At 35.8% G+C, this 25,094-nt stretch overlaps 2 protein-coding genes across 7 annotated transcripts in view; one reads left to right on the top strand and one right to left on the bottom strand.

Moving 5' to 3' along the window:
- Window positions 1-5,494, bottom strand: part of fbxo10 (F-box protein 10) — a 29,196-nt gene extending 23,702 nt beyond the window's left edge. For all 3 annotated transcript variants that reach the window (XR_015475827.1, XR_015475828.1, NM_001135257.3), the window contains 3 exon segments: window positions 5,385-5,494; window positions 2,831-3,459; window positions 1-140 (listed from right to left, as the gene is read on the bottom strand). The exon segment at window positions 1-140 is cut by the window's left edge and continues 685 nt beyond it. Coding sequence is in view for 1 of the 3 variants with exons in the window: in NM_001135257.3 (NP_001128729.2) it covers window positions 1-140; window positions 2,831-3,421 (731 nt within the window). In the remaining 2 variants the exon portion in view is untranslated.
- A 3,092-nt stretch (window positions 5,495-8,586) lies between these two features.
- Window positions 8,587-25,094, top strand: part of ecpas (Ecm29 proteasome adaptor and scaffold) — a 35,726-nt gene continuing 19,218 nt past the window's right edge. For 2 of the 4 annotated variants that reach the window (NM_001365155.2, NM_001162486.3), the window contains 21 exon segments: window positions 8,587-8,627; window positions 9,405-9,535; window positions 9,967-10,083; window positions 10,240-10,358; window positions 12,087-12,233; window positions 12,318-12,489; window positions 14,031-14,170; window positions 14,257-14,335; window positions 14,466-14,585; window positions 14,672-14,757; window positions 14,934-15,009; window positions 15,687-15,736; window positions 16,221-16,287; window positions 16,377-16,499; window positions 16,648-16,751; window positions 16,836-16,959; window positions 18,829-18,909; window positions 19,016-19,235; window positions 21,339-21,430; window positions 21,875-22,009; window positions 22,098-22,239. In NM_001365155.2, the coding sequence (NP_001352084.2) occupies window positions 8,606-8,627; window positions 9,405-9,535; window positions 9,967-10,083; window positions 10,240-10,358; window positions 12,087-12,233; window positions 12,318-12,489; window positions 14,031-14,170; window positions 14,257-14,335; window positions 14,466-14,585; window positions 14,672-14,757; window positions 14,934-15,009; window positions 15,687-15,736; window positions 16,221-16,287; window positions 16,377-16,499; window positions 16,648-16,751; window positions 16,836-16,959; window positions 18,829-18,909; window positions 19,016-19,235; window positions 21,339-21,430; window positions 21,875-22,009; window positions 22,098-22,239 (2,347 nt within the window). In that variant the 5' untranslated portion in view covers window positions 8,587-8,605. 4 annotated transcript variants of the gene reach the window in all.

The following is a 25,094-nucleotide window of genomic DNA, read 5'->3' as shown; positions in this document are numbered from 1 at the left end:
CTGATGGTCACACCAAGAAAATGGGCAGAGCTGCCTTGGGCGAAAGAACAGAAACGAGCCTGGCACGTTCCTGGACCACGGATATGCAGTTGACAGCCCTCAAAGTTACAGTTGTCCAACTGGACATGCCCAGAAGATGTCTAAAAAAAAAAAGAGACCATAGACAATATTATAGCACTAGAAAAACTGAGTCCTGTCAAGATTTTAATTATGTTAATAAAATGTATTGTTATAAATAATAGGGTGACGCAGTGGCGCAGTAGGTAGTGCTGTCGCCTAAAAGCAAGAAGGTCGCTGTTTTTACAGACAAAGGACAGATAGATATGACAGACACAGACAGACTAATACACAGAGACAGATATACAGACAGACAAACAGATATGATGGACACACACAGACAGAAGACAGATGATACAGACAGACACACAAACAAACAAACTGGTGATACAGGCAGATAGATAAGTACACGCAGTGTCATACAGATAGACAGACAGACAGACAGAAACAGGCAGAGAGACAAAGGAACTAAAACAACTGGATCAGACAAACATTTAAAGGTGTGAGGCATTTACAGATTGAATGCTGACAACTTGCCAAATGAATACATCATAGACTTTTAGGGGGATTTAGATAAAGCCCCTCTTAACATGATCTAGAACCGGGTTCTCAAACTCAAATTGGCTGGGGACCATATCAATGACTGACAATTCATAGGAGGGTTGTTTTAACATTCAAGCAAAAGCGGAAACCTGATGTAACTGATGCACTCAGACATTCTTCCCCGGAGTATATGCAGTCAAAGCTCCTTCTTTTTGTTTCTTGTAGTACATATTGAAGGGGTAACGCTTAAATTGCTATGAAAATACTACAATTTAATAACAGGCATAATAATAATAATTAATATTTTGTCCCAATCAATTGTCGCTTAACCAAAAGTTTAACAGATAGCGTAAAGCCTGGTTTATACTTCTGCGTCAAGTGACCGGCGTAACCCACGGCGCATGCAACGTCCGTAGCTGTGCATTTATACTTCTGCACGCTGTCTTTGTTGGTCTGCATTTACACTTCCAAAACGCTAGTTGGCAGTAGGGTTGTAACAATATACCGGTATGACGGTTTACCACGATTTGAACGTGCACGATTATCATACCATGAACAATTGCATATCAACGGTTTTAACCCTTAAAGACCGAGACAGCCGCCCGCGGCTAAAAATAAGTATTGCTCTTAAATGTTTAATAACTTTTGACCCGCTGATCCGATTCATACAATTCAAAGATTGGCATAAAGAAGAGAATCTCAGCTTTCCAGTGATGTATCACATAACATTCGTGGACTTTCAGAGGCTCCGGAATCAGTGCGGTTACGTCATCAACATTTGACAACGCTGATTTGACAAAGAAACGCTCGTCACTGTGTCTCCGGACAAACCAGACATGATTTATTGATGCATTGTCCCTCCTCCATGCCCAGATTGGTTCAAACTCGCTATATCACAACCAATAAGCATAGGTTTCGCTTTTGTTTGTGGACCAACAACGAGCTTTTTGAACAACACGGAATGAGAGATAGGCATACATTTATGCGCGGCTAAATAAAACGCAAAAAAAAAAAAGTTTTGCATGAAATAATTCTCATACTAAGTACTTTTGCATGTACAGCAGCACAGAAACATGACAAAACAGTGACACAGCAAAGACGAACTGCTGCTCTTGCTGTTTTCAAAAGACGCAAATGAAGGTGCAGCTGTTTGTCTGCATTGCATACAACCATATCCAAATCCATATCCACAGACAACCATATCCATGCTGGCACATAAAACCTAAGGATGTTCCATATTGAATCTAGTTTCGTTATGTAACTATTTATAGTATAGTAAATATTTATATCTATTTTTTACTGAGGATTTGCACCATGTTTATTTGGACTTTATTTGGACTTTGACACATTATTTATTATTTTCTTATTTTTATTTGTTCATTGTAAGTGGTGTTGTTTATAGTAACTAAAAATATATTATTTGGAAAAAGTCAAATTTGCTTCACTGTTCTATTATTTTGTAACATTTGTAACATACCGTGTACCGCGAAACCGTCAAACCGTGGTATTGTTTTAGACGATTATCATACCGTGAAAAATTCATACCGTTACAACCCTAGTTGGCAGTGAGGTGTAAATGTTCCTCTGTGTCGACTTTCTTCACTGCTGTTTTGCTTTTCCCGAACACTTCCGGGATGTACAAGTGGCTCAAACTCGCTCATTTTGAGGCAGGAACCGGCAGACGTGCAACAACTTTAACTATGAGGTAAACACAAAACAAAATTTTCCATCCGGATCCACACTTGTAAACAATCGCTCCATCAGGCTCGCACCATTCACACGGCTCTCGGTCCCGCCCAGACTCGTCAGCGCTACCAAGCCGACCAATCACAAAGCTTACGCTACGCGTCGTTGGGACGTGTAGTTACATTTTTTGAGAGGTGCACGTCAGACGCCGACGGCCACGACGAAGGGCTATGCGTCAGCGCCGTAGCATACGCCGGCGTTTGACGCAGAAGTATAAATCAGCCTTAAGACAGCAGAAAGCTGACTGGGTAATTTTGGTGACTTTTTACTAGAAGTTGTTCTTCTCAATATCTATTTTTTTGTAAAACTACAACAAAGATGGGGAAAGTATGTATATATTTACATTTACTTTAACAAGTTCAATTCAGCCAGCAGTAAAACTTTACGGGCCAGCAGTTTGAGACCCCTGGTCTAGAATATGCCAAATACTACTGTATATATGTTTATGGTGAAATATAAACAGCTGTTAAGTATCAAGACTCACCTTATAAACTACAGGTGAAAACCAGGCTGGCATAAAGACCACATTGCACAGCCTCGCCGTTGGGCACTGTTGATCAAAGCTCACCAACAATGACACGTCCCCCAGCTTGCCCATTCCAACAATCTCCACAGGCACTTTAAGAGCCACCTCCACCTGTTCCTCATATACACCCGGATGGAGCACCACCTTGTCATACGGGCCAGCCACAGCCAGTGCCCCCCTGAGACTCTCATATCCGCCCCCCGCCACAGTAGCAACATGCCAAACCCTGCGGTCTTTCCTCCGCCGGAAGAGGTGGAGGCAGGCAGACGAGTGGAGGTCTGAGCCGTTCTGGGTCCAAGTACGACTGGCAAGAGCGTGCTGACGGAGAGCCTCTCTCCAGGAGGCCGGGGGCAGGTGGGGGCGGCGAGGCCAATTTGGGTGCCGACATTCAGGGCATCCTAGACAGAGCTGGCGCCAACGTGTACTATCCAAACTCAAAATGAGCTCCCTCCAGGCCCTGCACACCAGACAGCAGCGGCCTAGATCGGGCAGAGGCAAGTAGGCCAAGATGAGGCGCCAAAGCTCGACAGGCAGGTCTCCCACCTCCATATCGGTCAGCGCCACACCACCTCACCTGGGCAGATCACCTAAATATAAAATCAAATATATTTATCATTGTATTTACTGGTTTATTTCCTGTGCCGATATATTTCTTGTTGAAATTGAAAGCATTTGAAATAACTTTTCAAGGTGAAAATGTGATTACACAATTTGTAGATACTAGGTGCTAATATAAAATAGGTACACCTTTGATATGGAAATATTCTTTGGTTCATTTCCTCTAATCACTCTATCAAGGTCAGACATTCACAAGTAAACAAAAACACTGTAAAACAGCTTTAGAGTAGAAAAGTGTCATTCTAATTGAAAGCATCACTGACAATTTTTTTTGTCCCTCTCAGTCCTTCCTTAAACTGTATTATTATAAATTTCAGATATAACGTTATACTTGCAGGAAATGCATTCTGGATTGCAGGGCTACACAATAAAACTGACTTTGCAATATTTAGTTTTCCTGCGATTTATATTTCAATATAAATATTTCACAAGATTACTCTACTTGAAAAGAATTTCTAATTGATTAGATTGTGTTTTACTGGAGTGTATCTGCATAAAACATACAAAATTATACACAATATATATAGACAAAATAAAATACATAAAAGCAAGAATTTAAAAAAATAGAACAAAGCTAAAAATTGAATAAACAGTGCTTTACGGTTTTTAGCGAAGACTAAGTGTATAGAGGTACAGAAATTCAATAATCAAATGTAAAATAACAAAGCATATTTTTCATTGTAAAATTAAACAATCTTTGTTAAAGTGGCAAACTTTATAACATATTGTGTCCAAATGGTTTAAATTCCTTTGAAATTGCTTGACATCCTGCAATGTGACTTGCAGATTCCTACAATGTCATATCTATGGTAAAACTATATATAGTGTAGCCCTATGGGATAGCAATTGATTGGACAAAAAAATCTGTCTAGTGCATAAGGAGTGATCAAAATTTTTCTCACAAAGATGCTAAATACTTCAGTTCGCTTAATTGTTAGCCTATAAGCTAAATATAGCCTCACTGCAAACTAATGTTAACATTTGTTATCAACGTTTTGTTTTTTCAAATACAATTTCATTACTATTTTAAAAAATGTGGGACGAGTACAAATTTAACTTGTCTCATCACTAAGGGCACATTCATCAGAAATTCAATATAATCAATAATATTGGGGAACTCAAAATAACAGTTTCAATACACAATAACAGTTTTTAATTTGAATATATAAAAAAAAAATAATAATAATGTGATGGCTGACTTTTCTAATTATTTTCCATGTTGAGAAGCTTAGTGAGCGAAAATAAAGACAGCAGCTGAGATATTACTGACACCAAACTTTTGAATGGTAATGTTTCTGCAAGCTTAAGATGATTTTTTAACTTTTAAAAGTACAATATTACATTGATCAACAAATAAAGGGATGCACTGTATCATTTAAAAAAAATAAAGCTGTTTTTTTTTTACAATAAGCATCTATTTACAGATAAATAACATGTTGTAGGTCAAAGGTGAACCGCTGGTCCTTTCATCAGAATCTGTTTATGAAAACAATAATTAAATTTTTTATATATATATATTTTATATATTATAGCAGGTGTCAAAACATGTCACTGAAAAAAATGTAAAGGGTTCAACTACAGAATGCAATCAGACAACGAATGCAGGCATATTTACAACAGAATCAACGTGCAATATAACGCAACATATTTATTTTTAGCAAATAATTTGGATGAGACACCATCAAAACGCAGAGACCTGCTTGCAATGAAACAACACAGGTCGCAAAATGAGCACAGTAATGCGAACGGTCACAAATGCATTTGAATTAATTTAAATGGAAAGGAATATATGGCAAACGACAATATCACAATATCGATTTAGCAACGGCAACTTCGTAACTGCGCGACTAACACACAACGCTGCCATTATCACTGCAAAAACAAACGAGCCTACCTCGGACAATACTGTTTCCAGCTAGCATTTGATCAGATGTAGAGCTCATCGCTGCCCTTTTCTCTTGCGTAACGAGAAGAAACAAAGCTCCCATCCGGTCAAAATCTCGTGTTTCTTGGCGAATTTCTCTTGTTTTTGAAGGCGTGGAAAACAGGGATCACGCATATTCATACGGAGGCGGGGATGATCTTCTACGGACGACAACGACAACTTTTCCCTCTTGTCTGACACAGTTGTTTAGCAACATGTCTTTTGCTGTGCAGATGCACGTGATATTTATCTCTGCATCTTTTTCCATGCCACGCGCGTTTGCTGTTGGCAAAGCTAATAATGACCAACATCCCCTATAGTGTTTATGTTGTGGCGATTCTTGCCAACAGACTTACTAAAATATATAAATAAAGACTCTATTTAGTTATTAATAATAAGCAAACTAGCGTTATGTTAATCTGGTAAGGGGCTCTCAGATAATTTGTGTAAAAAATGCTTTTTTTGCAAATCACAAATTTGCAAATGTTACTTTCCACTCAAACTTCTCCATCTGCAAACAAACATCTGACCGAAATTTGTTTCACTAGTGAAATTATCTTATTAAAAATCTACAATTACTGTTTGCACAGGAAATAGCAAGCGCTTCACATTCAAAGTAAAAGTCCTTGTTAGTCATCAGAGCACTGCAGTAAAATAATGAAATTATTGACAAAAATGACAACATTTAAAATAGATATTGATTTAGAATGCAGCTTTTGTGAAGGCTTTAATGAAACTATTTCACATTTATTTTGGTCTTGCCAATATACTCGACTTTTTTGGATTAGTGTTGAATCTTTTATTGCTCATACTATTTTTAAATATTTTTACTAATCTTATAAACATGTGACTTTGGGTTATTGTGTTAAGGATCAATCTTTAAAAGATGCTGGTTTTATTATAAACTTTATTTTATTATTATGTAAATGTCACATACATAAATCCAAGTAAGCCAAAAGCAGACATCTTCATCTTCATGGTGCTAGAAAAAGAGATTCAAATGTATGTAAAAGTGATTTCTATGTCTAAAAATAGAGAAGCAATCAACAGTTAATATATGCTCCTCCTTTAAGATTTTTGCGTGCTTAATAACTCTTATTAATAACTAAAATTGAAAAAATGTGTAATATATTTGTATGTAATTAGATAATTATGTACCCTTTCCAAGGTGACGCAATGGTGCAGTAGGCAGTGCTGTCGCCTCACAGCAAGATGGTTGCTGGTTCGAGCCTCGGCTGGGTCAGTTGGTATTTCTGTGTGGAGTTTGCATGTTTTGTATGTTTCTCCGTTTGCTCCGGTTTTCCCCACAGCCCAAAGACATGCAGTATAAGTGAATTGGATAGGCTAAATTGTCCGTATGAGTGTGAATAAGTGTTTATGGATATTTCTTAGAGATGGGTTGCAGCTGGACGGTCATCCGCTGTGCAAAACATATGATGGATAAGTTAGTGGTTCATTCCACTGTGGCGACCCCAGATAAATAAAAGGACTGAGTCAAAAAGAAAATAAATGAATGAGTATATGCTTTCATATGTTTTTTTCTCTTTTTTTTCTCATTCATTCCATTCTTGTTAAGAATATGAAGTGATTTTGTTGTATAAGAAAACTGTACATGCTGGTTCTTCTTCTTTTTCTTCTTCTTCTTCTTATTGTTATTATTATTATTACTATTATTATTATTAATAATAATAATAGTAATAATAATAATAATAAAACGACATAATGAAATTTTTAAAAATGTAATCTGAGAGCATGTTCGTACAGTATCAAAAACAAAAATAAATTGTATTGCATTTCGTTTATCTTCTATCAATTTTCTAAGAAGTGGAAAAACTTCATTTCCCATTTGAGGAACACAAGCACTGTTTCCACAGCTCATCCTCCACTAAACATCCCCATTAGACTGAAATTGGGTGTCACGGGCAAGCAGTTTCATTTTGTGTAGCCTGTCATTGTAAAATGTATTTTTTTTTCCATGAAACTTTAGTTATGAGCTGCTTAGTGAATTTTATTTTATTTTATTTTATTCTGAAAATACAAAACATTTCAGCAGGTTTTTCATTAATGTTTTACCAGCACATAAAATCCAGTTACGAGGCAGCACGGTAGCACAATGGGTAGCACAATGGCCTCACTGCAAGAAAGTCACTGGTTCGAGCCCTGGCTGGGTCAGTTGACGTTTCTGTGTGGAGTTTGCATGTTCTCCCCGTATTGGCATAGGTTTCCTCCAGGTGCTCTGGTTTACCCCACGGTCTAAAGACATGCGGTATAGGTAAACTGAATAAGCTAAATTGGTCATAGTGTATGTGAGTGTGTGCAAGAGTGTGTGGGTGCTTGCCAGCATTGGGTTGCGGCTAGAAGGGCATCCGCTGGATAAGTTGCTGGTTCATTGCGCTGTGGTGACTAAGCTGAAAAAAAACACAATTCTATTGAATTAAAATGTAAAATTAATTGAATAAAATTCAATTAATAATAAATTGGAAACTAAAAATTCATAAAAGTAAAATAAGCATTTATTTAAATATCTCTTTATTGTTTGTTTGTATGTTTGTTTGTGGGAATGTGTATAGAAAATGTTCAAATGTTTTTAAATGCCATCTTTTAAAGGCAGCAAGGCTCCGTTCAGTTATTTGCAGATCTAGCCAGAAAACTATCAACATACTCCCTGTAAAAGTTTAATGTATAGAGCATGGAACCTAAGGTAAGTCATTCGTTTGTTCATTCATTCATTCATTCAAACCAAATGTTGTTTCTCAAGCATTTCTCAAACATTCTTCATAATATTTTTTAATCTACTTTACTTGTGTGACTACTCTTCAAATCACCACAGAGAGTATACTGTGTGTAATATACTGTTTTTATTTCTTTAAAAAGTTAAATCAACAGTGAAAGTGCCAATTTTTAGAAATGTGCTAAAAATCTTCATGAAACTAATAACCAGAGACCTTGAAAATTATTCATTTGCTGATATGATGCCTGACACGACTTTCAGGATAAAAAATTGCATTGCAGAATTTTTCATCAAAGGTAAATATCAATAAAAATGTAAACTAGCTCGAGTATAACGGCGCAGAGAGAGAGAGAGAGAGAGAGAGAGAGAGAGAGAGAGAGAGAGAGAGAGAGAGAGAGAGAGAGAGAGAGAGATTGTTAGGAGTGGCAGTGCTGCTGCTGCTGGTGACTTCACTTCAAACATGGCTGCGCAGGACGAGCTCAGTAAGTTTAACTCATTATATATGCTTTATTTCTTCATTTCTGCAGATTGCTTTTCAAAACCCTTTTTACAAGCGACCACTCATTTAATGACCGAGTTCGCCTTGCTGTCTGTTTGCTTACCGGTGATTACAGAAAACAATATTTGTAAATTGGATGTCAGTTTGGCAGCTAACCGGCTAGTATGTGCTTACTAGAGGCCCAATGCTCAGTCATGCTCCAAAATGAAAGTACTTTTAATCTGTTTATCTCTGTTAGACGACGCTACAGTCTTTGTGTATTGTGAAATTATCCTTATATGAATGTCATAGTGGACCGGGGTTGGTTGTCATTTAATGGCAGCGGATGAAATAAATACGCAGATAATAAACGTTAACGTTAGTTAGCAGTGATGCTATTCAGCTCACAGGCTAACGAAGAAGCGACTTGAACTTCTCTTTTTTTACTGTTTTAATATTTTTACAGTTCGTTTATTGTCTATTGTTCATAACAAGCATGTATTATAGTTGTAAATAAAATTGATTTGTTTATACTTGCACAGAGAACCGGTAAAATGCACTTCTGTCAGGGACATGAATGCGTTGCAGTCATTCTCATTGTCTCTTTAATAAAGTTTTTGAATAAAGATCGGCGTTTCTTATAATTAACATGGAAACTTACGTGAAATATATGGTAACGTTATATACAAATGTTTCCATCCAGGTGAATTTGGGTTAGGTAGTCATGTTTCGTTTTAAACACTAACCTATCTGTCACTTCTGTTTTGTTTTTTCAATATAGACCAGTTGGAGCGTGTGTTTTTACGCTTGGGTCATGCTGAAACAGACGAGCAGTTGCAGGACATTATATCTAAGTTCCTGCCTCCTGTCCTCCTCAAACTATCAAGTGTGCAAGAGGGGGTTCGCAAAAAAGTAAGTGTGTAAACTGTTTAGTAATGAAGCAGGTTTTAAGTTTAGGGGTCAGTAAACCAGTAACAGAAAACATATGAAGTACAACGTATTTTAAATTTAGCTTGGTTCTTTTACTCACTAATTATTAACAATATTTTTTGTGTTATAAACTATTTGACATTTGTAATTAATGTTGTTAAAAGTTACTATCACTTGTTACCTACAACTTTATGTTTTGTAATTGTAACTTAAGGTGAGTTTGTAGTCTGGACCTGCTCTTGTTTTTTGTTATGGTTTATATCCACTTCAATTATTTAAAAAAGGAAAATAAATGTTTTGTGCATATATCATATGTTTATACATGCTAATAGATACATATTCACTTAGTAGTGGCCATGGGAACGATTTCAATAACAGTTGAAATATCTGGACTTTGTTATTGCACTTTCCAGGTTATGGAGTTGTTGGTTCACTTGAACAAAAGAATAAAGAGTCGACCCAAGATCCAGCTGCCTGTAGAGACGCTGTTGGTTCAGTATCAGGATCCATCCGCTGCATCTTTTGTCACGGTACGATTGCAAACACGCACATATCACTATCACCGCTTTCAATGCTCGAAATTTGTGACTTGATCTTCACATGGGTCATGATTTTTATGCAAGCGGTTTATGTTTCCATATTATAAAGACCATCATTTTGATGACTGGCTGTTTCTGTGCTTGCAGAATTTCACTATCATCTATATAAAGATGGGGTATCCCAGATTGGAGGTGTCCAAACAGTGTGAGCTTGCACCCACTCTTCTGACAGCAATGGAGGGCAAACCACAGCCCCAGCAGGATAGGTTAGTTTCAGCTTTATTAAAATGAGTGGTTATGAACACATTTAATTCATTATCATAATATGGAATAAATAAATATAAATGTTTGTATGTGTGCATTAAGAAAATAAATGTTTATATTATTTATAAGTGTCTTGTTTCTATCAGAGCATTTTTTTGTATTTGTACTATATTTTGTATTTAAAAATACATTAACAGCTACAATTAAAGGGTCACGAAACACCAAAACACATTTTTTGATCTGTTGACAGTGGTATATGTGTCCCACACTGCTAAAAACACTATTAGGACACCTATATTTCACTAAAAAGTGTAAATTGGTTGTTTTTGCGTTATTTTAAGCAAATTCGTACTTCCGGTTTGAAACGAAGTTTTGAAGCTGCGTCACGGCCATGACATAATAGCGTTGTATTCCAGCGTGCAGACTGGGCGTCTGTGCCAGAGTGAGTCTTATTACGTCTTACAGTATGTTGCATTAATGCATGAGTAAGGCTTGGTTCAAACCAATCAGCGCGCTCTATTGTGCAACTTCATTAATATTCATTACTGTCAGAGTGTAGACGGCAGAGATGCCACGTTGTGTTGGCAAAACAAGCGTGAAGTGTTGCTTTTATTGTTTGCTGCCGTTAAGTTTCGTTTTCATTTTCTCTCTGTGAGAGCTCAGACTCACGCGTGGATTAACATTGTTTACCTGAGAGCTGTTCTCATCTACAAACGCTGAGATCTGGATTCGCTTGTAGTCTCCTCTAAATAAAGAAGCGGCTCTAGTTGCTGGTGATTGTCCTGTCTCTACAGATTTGGTAAGTGAGCGACCAGTGCTCTTTGTTTATTCAGTTCGTATTTTATTCATATCAAACAAACTATTGCATCAGTGTAAACAAGTTAGCACTAACAGTTACAACCAAACTATAACCTCGTGTTGGATTTTGTGACCGGAATAACACACTTTATAATAACGCTTATATTAACGGGGAATAACGCTTTCTGACGCTACCTGCCGTGTGCATCTAAGCTTCCGGGAAATGCGGAGGTTTTTTTTCTCTCATTCGCCGTGCGGTATCAAACATTGCATGAAAAATACACGCTTAGAGCAGATCCTCGAGTCAAATATCTCGTTTGTCGGAAGGGACATGAATGAATTCCCTGAATGAAAGAGCCAAACTGCAGTTAAAGTCCACCATTTAATAATTTGGCAAATAATTCGACAACAGATGTCCATGTAAACAGTCACATTGTCCGCTGTGGTTGTGTGTTTTGACTCTGAAATTCAGCGCGCCCAAATAGACACTGCCACACCAAGCCTCTTTTCTTCCTCCGACACTCCCCCCTAAACTGAGCTTGACGCCCACTTTTCGGACTTTTTCCAAAGTAGAGGTGTGAAAACACACTGCTGAAACGAGGGGGTTTCATGGCCCTTTAAATGTAGTAAAATAAATGTAGATGTTATAACTATTATAAAAATATTTTCTATTGTAAAATATTTTCAAATGTTTTTTTTTTATTTTACGTTAATTTGGTAATGTATTTTTTAAGACTCTTTAATGAATAAAATAACAAACACAATAACGAAAAGAAATGTATACTTGTTTGTTTTTGTAACAAAAAAAAGGATTAGGAGGACAATATTAAAATTAATAAGTATACATTTCTTTAAAAAAAATGCTTGCTGTGTACATGTATATGCATTTATTTATTTACTAAATAACTCTTGTCTTTCTCTTTTCTCTCTAGTTTAATGCACCTGCTGATCCCTACACTGTATCATATGAAATATCCATCAGAACCGTCTAAAGCTTCCCCATTTGTCCTGACGGAGAGACCCAAAACTGTACATCTCCTCTTAGAGTTCATGCTTGATGTTCTTCTGATGCCTTATGGGTATGTCAATTAGATGTGTATAAAAGGTCATAGTTGTAATGAATATTGATTACTTGAACCTCATAAACTCTTGCTTGTTTAAAGGTTTGTGTTAAATGAACCTCCTAGTCGTCCGGCCCCCTCATCTCCACAAGGGGGCTCTGGAGCCGGAGCCACAGCCACACAAGGTCTTCCTCAACCTCCTCCAGGAATGAGTGTTTATGCAGTTAAAAGAGTGATTGGAGAAGCTCAGTGGAGCCCAGAGCAACTGGAGCAGGTGAGGATTTTAAGAAAATGTGTTGTTCGATAATTTATTTATTTATTTTTTTTGTATGATGCAAAAAATGTATTGACAGTTATTTATTAAACGGCGCATACACATTATCATTTCAGTTGTTGATTAAACATTATTATAGATGTTTTTGAGGCATCTTATTAACTATCTGAAAGTAATTTCCGTATTATCTAAGCCAGTGGTTCTCAAACTGTGGTACGTGTACCACTAGTGGTACGCAGGCTTCCTTCTAGTGGTACGCGGAGAAATTAAATATGTCATGTACATGCTACACACATTTAAAAATGTATCAAAAATGATGTATATAATATGTCATATATGACATATAGCCTATATTTCTGAGGTAATCTGCCACGTTTTTTTAACTGTGCTGAGTTCTAGCTGCTTTACTGGGCTTACTACGCGACTGTATTTCAATACTGCTCATTTTGGTGGTACTTGGAGAGACAATTTTTTTCTGAGGTGGTACTTGATGAGAAAAGTTTGAGAACCGCTGATCTAAGCCATCATATACATTTATCTCATTAACATGAAAAATATAAATAATAAAATTTTGTTCATTTTTCCTATAATACTGTATGTTTATTCTCGAGAAAGTCACATATCTTTTAGTTCAATTTGCCTGTTTACCCTAATTAACCTAGTTAAGGCTTTAAATTGCACTTTAAACACAAGTATTTTTAACAATTAGTAAAATCTGTTCTGTCACCTTGGCAAAGACAAGTTTTTAGTTATGAGAAGTTTGCTTTGTACACATAAAATGATGCAATTAGCACGCTATATTACATGTAAACATTAAATGCTTGTATTAAATGATCAATTATTTATACTATTTACAGTTTTTTAGTGTATGTCCTCAATAGTCGCATCGCAAGATATGCAATGTTTAGTTAGGATTATATTTGACGAGAAACCACAGGTCAAAACACGAGATTTGAGGAAACACTGCAGAATTTAGTGATAGTAGAGTGAATGTTTATTATCTGCAAATTGTTTTAAGGCTTGTGGCCTTGTTTAAGAGAGTTTAAAGCATTTTAATAGTGCATAAAGAAGTTTAGTAAAGATGCATTTTATTGAATCATTTATATGATGAAGACTATGCAGTGTTATTTTACTTTTGATTATTCAATTTCTGAAACCCATAAAGCACTGTTTATTTCACTTTAATATTTAACTGTAGTTTGTTTATCATCTGTATATAATAACTTGCATAAAAATATATTTCAGTCCCCCACAAAATCATCCGAATTTATAGAGCTATTTCAGCCATGTGCAATTGTATTTATTTGCAGAGGAAAAAAAAATATTGCAATGTTAAAATTTTCCAACATCGTGCAGCCATATTTTGAGTGTGATTTACAATTTTGTTATACCGGTGACAATACACCAACAAAGTAAACACAGCTTCCATCATTAAAGTTAATGGCTAATCTTTAATTTAAGCATTTAAAATTGACGTCCCTAGTTCCAGTATACCCTTTCTGTGGCTTTTCAGATAATCTCATTCCCCATTCTTTTTCCAGTGTAAGCTGGGGATTGTGAAGTTCATAGAGGCTGAGCAGGTACCTGAAGTGGAGACAGTCATTCATTTAGTGGTGGCATCAAGTGACACCAGACACAGTGTGGCTACAGCAGCTGATCTGGAACTTAAAAGCAAGCAGAGGTGAGGCCGTCTGTGATAAAATGACAAATAAAACCATCAACACTTAATAATGAAACTCATCTCTTGTTTTTTCATTTGAACTGCAGCATTATTGACTGGAACAATCCACTCATTATCAACAGAATGTATAAAGTTTACCTGGGTGATATTCCACTTAAAACTAAAGTAAGTACATGTACACATGGGTGCTCAAATATCGTTATGTTTTTATTCATTGAGATGTATGACTGGGTTTTGTGTTTTTTTTTTTTTTTTGTTTTTTTGTGTGTGTGTGTGTGTATGTGTTTTTACGCAGGGTGCCACAGTGAAGCAGGAGCTGAAGCATGAGCCGGTCAGCACCAGAGTTAAGATGAAGATTCTTCCTCATCTTCTTCGCTCCAGGCTGGCTGCTGAATGCTTTCCTGCGAATATACAGGTCAGAATGATTTCGTTTGACAGGAAGAAAGTGAATGCAGCTGAAATGCACGCTGAGAGAGACTGATAGTGGTCTGTTTTGTTCAGGTTGTATATGATGGACTTTTCGGAGCAAACACCAACAACAAACTCCTGTCCCTCACTCTGCAGTTTGTGCATCATATATGCATGGTGTAAGAGACGCATTTACTACAGTGAAGCATTTCCTATAGGTTGTTATGTGATCAGAACTTAATTTTTCAAAGTGCTGTATTTTTAAGTGAGAATTTGTGTCAGGTTGCCTATTGTGCTTCTGTAAACAGGTGTACATTATATATTGTAATGATAATAATTGTGCTTTAATCTGAAGGTGTCCTGATACCAACAAACCTTTGGGTTTGATGCTGCTGAATGGACTTACCAAGCTTATCAATGAATATAAAGAGGTATGAAAGCATGCTGAGGGATTGAATTTTAGTTGTTACTGGAATTGTGACTTGTCAGTACATAGGTCAAAGATGAGATGTCCTTAAAAACAACCCACATATTAAATAAAAATAAAGGTATATATTTTTTGAAAATAACATGTCAAAATTTTAAATGAGTTAAACAAGTTTCCATCATATTTCAGTGTAACAGATATATTTGTGTAAAAACCAAACAATTGACTTATTCTGACCAGGACTTATTAAAAGTTAAGAAAGAATAAGTGATCATTCTAAATTGTATTATATTTGAAATCACTTAAAGCTACATGCTGACAAATGGATAAAGTCTGCTGTTTTAAAGCGTAGTGACAATATATAAAGATTTCAAATTATAATCAAGTATTTTGTGGCTGCACTGTCATGTCACCTAATGGTTTTATTAGATGACAAGACATGTTGCTTAATATATATGCCTTACAAGACATTTTTGTAAATAAACTTTTTTGTGGCTACATTTTAACTAAATCTAAAATCTTAAACTAATTAAGTAAAATGTATGAATGTCTTTTATTTGTTCAGAAAAACTTAAATTAGACATGACATAACTGATTTATAACACATTGCGGTTTTAATGCTTGGAAATGTTGTCTTTGACCTATCTCTCAAAGTTACCTTTTTTATGATTTTATTATGAGGACCCCAAGCTACTATGTATGGCCTATTCAGCTGTTGGAAAACTTTCAAGGTAATAGAAATCTTTTCTAAAATAATAGGTAACACTTTAAAATAAGGTCCCATTAGTTTATATATTTACTGACATGAACAATGCAATTATTACAGTATTTATTCATATTTTTCAACATTAATGCATATAAAGTTGTTTAATGCAAGTTCTTGTTAATTCAAAGCATTCATGTTAGCAAGCATATTTTATCTTAAGCAAGGAAGCAAGCAATCTATTTTAAAAATGCATTAGTAAATGGTAGTTGTAAACTATGTACAGTAAACTTTGATAACTGAATCTTGTTCAGGTATTGTTCATTCTTTGTTCACGCTAGTAAATAATTAACTTATGGAACCTTATTGCAAATTGTGACCTAATATTATATTATAGTTTTTTTTTCTGTAAATTAAAAAAAAAAATCGAAAAATAGCATAATTTACTTAGGTAAATGAAGTTAGACCGAAAATAATGTTTCCATTTTTTTTCCCTCTCTTTGTTTCAACAGTCGGATGCCTCAGCTTTTCACAAAAGACATTGCATTGGTACAGCAGTTTTTTGAGTCCATGTGCAAGGTTTGTTTGATTCAAATTTCAGAAAGCCGTTATACACTTATTACAGCATGACTTGTATAAATTTTTACTTTATTTCAATGGATAAACAGGAGGAAGCTGATGTGCGATTGGCCATACAAGAGGCCTTGTCTATGATGGTGGCAGCATACGCTAATCTTCAGGGGGCACTTCTGAACCTGATGGAAGCACTTGTGGCTGCATATATCACAAAGGTTTGCTATTTACTTAGACAAACACGTAAAACATGAATTATACACTTCAGCTTTAATTTAACAATGAATTTAGTTTAAAGCCAAATCTAAGTTTATGATTAAATAATAATATCTGATATTCTATCCTTCAATTTTGTCTTTGTGTTAGCCGGAGGTACAGGTGCGTCAGGTGGCAATGAAATTTGCCAGCACAGTGTTTGCTCCTGATCATGTAGCCTCTAGATTTCTCTTGCTTCTGGCTGCTGGAGATCCGTAAGTATATATCTGCTCTTTAAGTTTTCTTTTCTTAACTGTGTTGTCATGAAAATGTATACACCATATGGCTTGTGTTTGTAGCCGTGAGGAAGTGGCTGGGGAGGCTCAGCGGGCTCTCAGGTCTCTCCCTTCTACAAAGACAGAGAAGGAGGGGTCAAGACCCATGCCGTCATTTCCAGAGATGGTCAGCTACATTCAGGAAAAGGTGATTGTTTTGATATATCTTTTTGTGTGTCGTGCCCTAAAATGGGTCTTGGGTTACATTTGATTTAATCCTGCATTGTTAACCGATCTGAATTACATTATATTTGAGTTTGTATTAGGGATGCTTGATATATTGGTGGATATATCATTATCAGCCAATAAATGCTAATTTTAATGTTTAATGATAATCTGTCCCATAACAAATTAGTCCAACATCTTAAAGCACATAATTGATGTATTATTTCTGCTGGTTGAACCATGTCACGTGTTTGCAGCCAGCCACTTTTTTTATTATTTTACTAGTAGTTTGATTTTGGTTAATGGTCATTGACTTAGTTGCTTCATTTATGCATTAGTTTTTTTTTGTCAGGCAGTAGATTTTATTTATATAAAATAAAGTTGGCTTTTTAGAAGAGTACTTGATTAGTAAAGTTCAGAGATCAGATAAAGCTTTTCTGAAATTAAGGTTTTAAAATACAGTGGTCCCTCGCTATAACACAGTTTACTTTTTGTAGTTTCGCAGATTTTTTTGTGCAATTTGTCATGCTTTTTTTTTTTACAACGCATTGTCTTTTGCGTCCTGTTTTACTGTAGACCATTGTCAATCCATCTCCTCCGTACCGTGTCTCCTGTAAAGCACAGAATGTGTTCAGCTTGCCAAATTTACATAAATCTTTGAGCGCTAGCAGTGTGACCCTGAAGTGCTGCTGTATGTTTGCAAGTTTTCTCCACACAATGTCATATCTGCACTAAAATGTACCTGCGGTAGCACCAAAAACACAGAGGAAGATGCTAACCATCGCACAAAAAGTTGAACTTCTGGACATGCTAAAGGAAGTTACGCAATGTAGGGTGCCATTATGGAATAAATAAATGAAGATCAAATGGTTATGATCTGTTGTTTCATTCTACAATACTGGACTTATTTTTCTACAAAGGTTTGAACTTCGAGAGTGTTTAAACAAGAGAGAAAAGAGTGAAAATGTTAATGCTTAACTGAGAAAATTGTATAAAGTGTGTAGTGAGAAATTTTACAGCCTGAAAACATCTATAATAATTGTAAAAAATAAATCTGACTACTTTGTGGGTTTCGGACTATTGCAGATTATTTTTAGAGCGTAACTCCCAGGATTAACAAGAGACCCCTGTACATTTTTTACTGTGTGTGTTTGCTTTTTCTTTTTACCACAAAAGAATCCTCTGATCCGAGTATGTTTAGTGCAGTGATTTATTTATAAAACCAGGGAAGATGTACCATCTTATGTGTTTATACTAATTTATATACAAGTCAGAATTATTAGCCCTTCTGAATTATTAGCCTGCCTGTATATTTGTTTTCCCCAGTTTCTGTTTAACGGAAGGAAGATTTGTTCAACACATTTCTAAATAAAATAGTTTCAATAATCTCTAATAACTTTTTTCTTTGCCATGATGACAGTACATAATATTTTACTAGATATTTTTCAACATACTATTATTCAGCTAAAAGGGCAATTTAAAGGCTTAATACTAGGTTCATTAGGCAAGTTAGGGTAATTAAGCAAGTTGCTGTACACTGAAGAAAATGGTGTCTGCAAAATTGTTGCAAATAATTTATATGTATTGAATTTAAACAAGCAAATTAAATTAAATACTGTTCCACTTAATTTGTTTAAATTCAGCCCAAATAAATTGTTTACAAGCACTTAACTACAAAAAAATGAGTAAATCCACAAAATCATCTTTAAATCACTTTTTTCAGTGTATAATGAAAAAAATGTAAATCTACTTTTATTCTAGCTGAAATAATACACATAGGACATTCTCCATAAAAATAACTAATAATTTTGACTTCAACTACAAGGCTGACCTTTTACTTGTTTTGTTACAGGCTGCGCAGAGATTAAAGACTCCTGCAAAATACATCGTTGGCACTTCCACATTGCCTTTCAATCCTGCAACATATTCAGAGGTAAATTAACAGTCTTCATAAATTAGATTTCCTATGATATTTTACTTAGTGAGTGTGTCCTACAGGTATATGTTGAACTGAACAAATGTGTTTTTTATTTCCACAGATAGTTCTTTATCTCCGAATGTGTTTAGCTCACAGTTCTGGAGCCACACCCACATCTCAGAGCTTGATGGACATGCAAGATGATGCTCCTCTTATTGGCCGCTATGTTCAGTCATTACTGTCCAATGAAGCTTCTCTTTCCTCAGCCACTAAAGGAGGAGACGCCAATCCAGTTTACATTTACATTGACTTACTGCAACAGCTGCTGTCAGCTGTAGGAGGTGAGGAAGATTGCAAATGATGTGCTCTGTGGGCAGTATAATGATATAGTATACAGTTTACATCATTGGATAAAAGGGCTCTAAAGGAAAGTATCAAATCCATTCCAGTTTATCTAAAATTAGAACATGATTTATTGATTATGCACTTTGCATGTCAAAGTCTCAAAACACTGATTTGTTAAAAAAAAAAAAAAAAAAAAAAGATTTTAAAGAAGCCTCTTCTGCTCACCAAGCTTGTATTTATTTGTTCCAAAGTACAGCAAAATAAGTAAAAATGTTAAATGTTTTTACTATTTAATAAAATTAGTTTTTATTGGAATATATTTTAAAATGTGTATTACTGTGATTTCGCAGCTGAACTTTTGGCATCTTTTGGAACATGATACATTATTGTACACTGACTGTACCAATACTAAGTGTTTTTTCTTTTTAAAAGAAATTATAGAAATGTATATTTTATTAGTAAGGATGCTTTAAATTGATCAAAAGTGACAGACATTTATAATCTTACAACATTTCTGATAAATGCTATTCTTCCTGTTCATTAAAGAAAACTGAAACGATAGTAATCATACTAAGGGCCCTATCATACACCCGGCGCAGTGGGGCGCAAGACGCGGCGCAATATTCTTTTGGTAGTTTCAGCTTGGCGCAAGAGTCGTTTTGAGGTGTTGCGCTACGCTGTTTAAATAGCAAATGCATTAGCGCTCATTTGTGCGCCCATAGGCATTCTGGTCTAAAAAGGAAGGCGTTCTGAGGTGCACAGCTGGCGCGTTGCTATTTTGAGAATCTATAATAGATTTTTCATTAGACCAAAACTAACCCGGTCTAAACTCCGGCGCAGAGTTGCACCTCACTTGCGCACTGCTTAATATGCACAAGAGAGCAATAGGCAAATATCTTTACATATGAAAAAATTTTAATATTAAGGATATATATATAGGATATAATAAGAATAGATATAGAATATAAATATAAAGGATTAAAATATTACAAAACATATTATTTTCTAGCCTACATAAATATGAAAAACCACTGCTTTTATGTCTTCTTCATCTCGGGAGGCTTTTTCAGTTCATTCATAACAATTTGCTTTTGTATAATGTTATTATTATTATTAGCAGTATTATTTAATATATCCATATTTATATTTGTTTTATTAAAAACAAGCTTAGATTTGCCCACCTGTCAGGTTTAAGACCACATGGGGCATGGCAGGTGTATTTGGAAATAACTCAGTATTTTGACCACACTTGGTCATTATTGTTCATTTATTCGTTTGCTAGAAATTAGAACTGAATTTAGAATTAGTTTTGAAACTAATATTTGCGCTTAACAAACGAAATTAATTATTTATAGACTAATTGATGTCTGTGCATAAAGGTTTCCCTATCCAAGAGCGAAAGTGAAAGTAGATCATTTATCTCTCATTCTCACGCAGTAGATGCTCTGTTTAATAGTTTTCTGTTAAAAAACTGTCAACTGTTAACTGTTTGCTTGTGAAATGCTCATGTTTTCCACTTACTTTGCTTCCTGTAAATTGCGAATGCGCTCTTGGCGTGACGCAGCTGGGCCTTAAAGGGAATTGGAGATGAGACTCTAATTGGTTTATTCTCAAAACACACCTATAACTCATAAAGAAAATAAACTCAACCCTTTTAGACCATGCGCCGCGGCGCAAGGCAGATTTCCCGTCCTTAAATTAGCAAAAACGCGTCCTGACACGCCCTAAAAGCGTTTGCGCCTTGCGTTTTGCGCTCTGTGCATGGACCGTCAAAATAGAGCCCTAAATGTTTATTGAGCATCAAATCAAATCATGATCGCAAAATTTCAGCTTTAAAATCACAGGAATAAATGACATTTTCAAATAGATTCAAATTAAAAAATTATTTCAGAGTTGTACTGTTTTTGCTGCATTTTGGATCAAATAAATGCAGGCTTTGTGAGCAAAAGAGACTTTTATTAAAAGATTAAAATCTTACCGTTATGAATCTTTTGACAGGTAGTGTAATAAGTTCTATAAACATATGTTAAATGGCTTAAATCATATTTTGTCATAATATTGTTGCTATGTGATTTAAGTTTTTTATCCTTTTCATGCAGGTATTCCAGTGATGTACTGTCTTCTGGAAGTGGTCTCTGTGTGCCCAGAGAAACTTACTGCCAAGTTTGTGGACAAGATCGACTGGATTAAAGTAATTCACACACGCTGTTTTGCACTCTATTCTGTTGGATTATATTTAGATTTGTTTATTTGTTGGTTTGTTGGTGGGTTGGAAAGACATGCATAATACAAGAATGCATTAAACTAGTCAAAGGGACTTTCAAAAAAACAGTAGTTTGTAGTTTCAAAAAACAGTATTTCCACCTTTGATGAAAAAATTAAATGTTTAATAAGAACATTCAGCTTTTCTAATTATAGGAGAGAATGATGTACTTTTTAAAAATGTATTTCTATATTTTTTGTTACTTTTTGTTTTTCATTAAATAAAGCTTTTATGAACACTTTTCAATAAAAGAGGCTTATGAGGCTTATCACTAAAATATTACTTATGCCAAACTTTTAAACCATTAGACCCCAAGTCTCAACAACTGTCTATTAAATGCAATTTGATGAATTAATCATGTTTGTTTTAAAGGGACTTATGAACACTAATAAAGAAGACATGCGTGAGCTGGCAGCACAACTTTATGCTGTGGTTGTGTCTACAATGTCTGGAAATGAACTTAGAACCGCTGTACAAAACCTGATCAAGACAACTAAAGACATGCATGTATGTTAGAAAAAGTAATATTATAGTAATTATTTGTATAAAGAAATGTCATTTTAAAACAATCATTTCTTTTTTGGATAAAATTTAGAGTCCTGAGACTCAACATGGTGCCATCTTGGCTCTGGGATACATGGTGGGCAGATACATGAATAAGAAGCGGAACCTAATGCCTTCCGAAGCCACTTCCAGAGAAGATGAAGAACTAATTGCAATGGCCACAAAAACCATCGGTACGTGTCTTTTCACAAAGTTTCACTCATGGCATTTGTTACTGGGTCTCTTTATTAACATCTGAAACGTTGTTTTGTTGGTTAATGTTTTGCAGAAAAACTATTGTAATTCTAGTTCCTTGAGGGATTAGTTCACCCTAAAATGAAAATAATGTTATATACAGGTCCACATATCAACCCAGACTATTGAAACTTTTGTTCATCTTCAAAAAATTAAGTTATTTTTGAAGAAATCCAAGATTTCTCTTTTCCTCCATAGACATCAGCAGGTCCAGAAAGGTACCAAAAACATTATCAAAATATTTGTTCATTGGATTGGAATGTTATGATGTTTGAGGGCACGCTATACTAGAGGACTGTGTGCACTGTATTGTGCACATAGCCTTTCATTTAAACTTCTGCATTTTATTTGTGTTGCTCTGACAATAACACTTCCGAAGAGCTCGCTGGCATCAGGGTTCCTATGTTCCTGTGTGTTAAATGTTTTTGCAACTTTTTTTGATCACCAGCCACTGTGGCAAGTAGTTTTCAAACATTACTAGCCACTCGCCATTTTCACTAGCCACAATTTTATTATTGGGAAAATATATTTTATACACATAAATATAAATTTGACTTGCTAAAAATACTTGGTTTAGATTTTGCTTTATCTCCACATGCCTCTTCATTCATTTCACATTTTGTATGTCCTGTGTGAGCTTGCTCAATAATCATGAGCAAATGAGTCATGATTCCATGGTATTACAAATTAGTATTTATTTCATATAATTTTCAGAGCTCAAAATGAAGGATTTACCAAATGTGTCAAAACAAGCAAAATAGCTCTCTATACTATACTTTTTATTTAACAAAACACATGCACAATGATCTGTCCTGGCTAAAGGTCCCAGATTACCAGTTAACTAAACATTAATGGGGAGTTAATCTCCCATTAAAGCAATTTTATTGTAAAAAATTATAAGCAGGTAAAAAGCACACCGTGTGATAATGAAAGAATGATCACACACACACAGTTAATGTTAGACCCATAAAAAATCTGTTAAAAAAATAGTTAAAATAAAAGCAACTGGTGCTGCTTACAAAAAGACAAATCTGGAACTCTTGAAAGCAGCAAGACTGGGGGGGTGCATGTTCATCACTTTTTGTGTAGTCTATTTGAAAGAGAACTGATCACATCAGTTGTGTTTCTAGACACAGTTAATTAAGTCATTCATTCATTTTCTTTTTGGCGTAGTCCCTTTATTAATCTGTGACTGCGACAGCGGAATGAACCGCCAACTTATCCAGCACGTTTTATGCAGCGGATGCCCTTCCAGGCGCAACCCATCCCTGGGAATCAATCACACACACCCTTACACTCTCATACACTATGGACAATTTAGCCCACCCAATTCACCTGTACCACATGTCTTTGGCCTGTGGGGGAAACCGGAGCAACTGGAGGAAACCCACGTGAACACAGGGAGAACATGCAAACTCCACACAGACACACCAACTGACCCAGTCAAGGATCTAACCAGCGGCCTTCTTGCTGTGAGGTGATAGCACTACCTGCTGCGCCACTGCATCGCCCGACACAGTTAATTCATGCATGGAAACAGGAGTGCGCACGTGTTTTAACCTCAGCTGTTGCGAGTGATTATCCTCTCATTCCATATTCACCTGCATTCGCGCGAGCAATAGAAAGCAATTATTTTTGTCAGTCGTCTTGCTTTTCAATTCTGAGATTGCCTTTGCATGCATGTTGGACCATCCTTATTGTCGAACCCTGCTTTCAAGAATTATTATTCGAGAATATTATTTTCAACCAGCCAAAGTGACTAGAGGGGAGGGTCTGTCTTGCTCTCTATCGTCAAGCCCTGCTTGCCTCCAATGCTAACTTGCTGTACAAGTAGCTCAAATTCACTCATTCAGAGGTGGGAACTGGTGACAAATGTTATCAAAGTTAACACGAAACAAAAGTCCCCATCTGGAGCTCCTCCATGGAACTCAATACTTGTTAAGTCATGCCATTGGATTTGTTGCTCTCTGATGGTTCTTGCCTCCGCCCATAGTCAACACCACTACCAAACTGACCAATTACAGAGCTTTTGGTATGTATCATTGCGCCATGAAGTTACTTTTGTTGAGAGGTATGCGTCAGGGTTTGTGTCATCTGTGGTGAAGGGTATGCGACCCTGCAAAGGCTGTGGAACATCTGTGTGCACTCGACACAGAAGTATAAACGCATTGCCCTGAACTGACAGAAGAAACTGTTAAATAAAGTCTAGCTTTTTGGCTTTATTACGATTGGTCTGTATGTAAACAGAAAATTAAGAGGCTGAAGGTGGAGGGCATCGAAAAGTTCCACCAGCTGAGAGTCTGAGAGTCCAGCTGAGAGTCTGGACACCTATATATAAATAAAGTTGTTATATTGTTTTTTTTGTGTTTATAAAATAATTCTTGTTTATTCAAAACATTACAATCAAATGACTGAAGACACATGGCATGTTCTAATGAGGTTTTTAGTACTTCTCTAGACTTCAAACAGTTAGGACCATTGGCATCTATCCCAGGATCAGAGAGCTCTCTGATTTCATCTAAAATATCTTAATATTTTGATATAATGTTCAGGGGGTCTCCGGTTGCTTCCACAGTCCAAGGACATATGGCAACGGTTGAATTGGGTAAACTAAAATTGGCTGTAGTGTGTGTGTGTGTGTGAAAACATATACCAGAGTAACTGGCAGTTCATTTCACTTTGGCAACCTCTGATAAATCAGGAACTAAGCTATAGCAAAGTGAGTGTTCAGTGGGTTTGGAATGACATTAGTGACTGACAGAATTTTCAATTTTGGGTGAACTGTCACTTTAAC

This window comes from Danio rerio, chromosome 1 (genome assembly GCF_052040795.2).
Source record: "Danio rerio strain M-AB ecotype USA chromosome 1, GRCz13ab, whole genome shotgun sequence".
NCBI lineage: Eukaryota > Metazoa > Chordata > Actinopteri > Cypriniformes > Danionidae > Danio > Danio rerio.
This window is presented reverse-complemented; position numbering and strand designations above follow the sequence as displayed.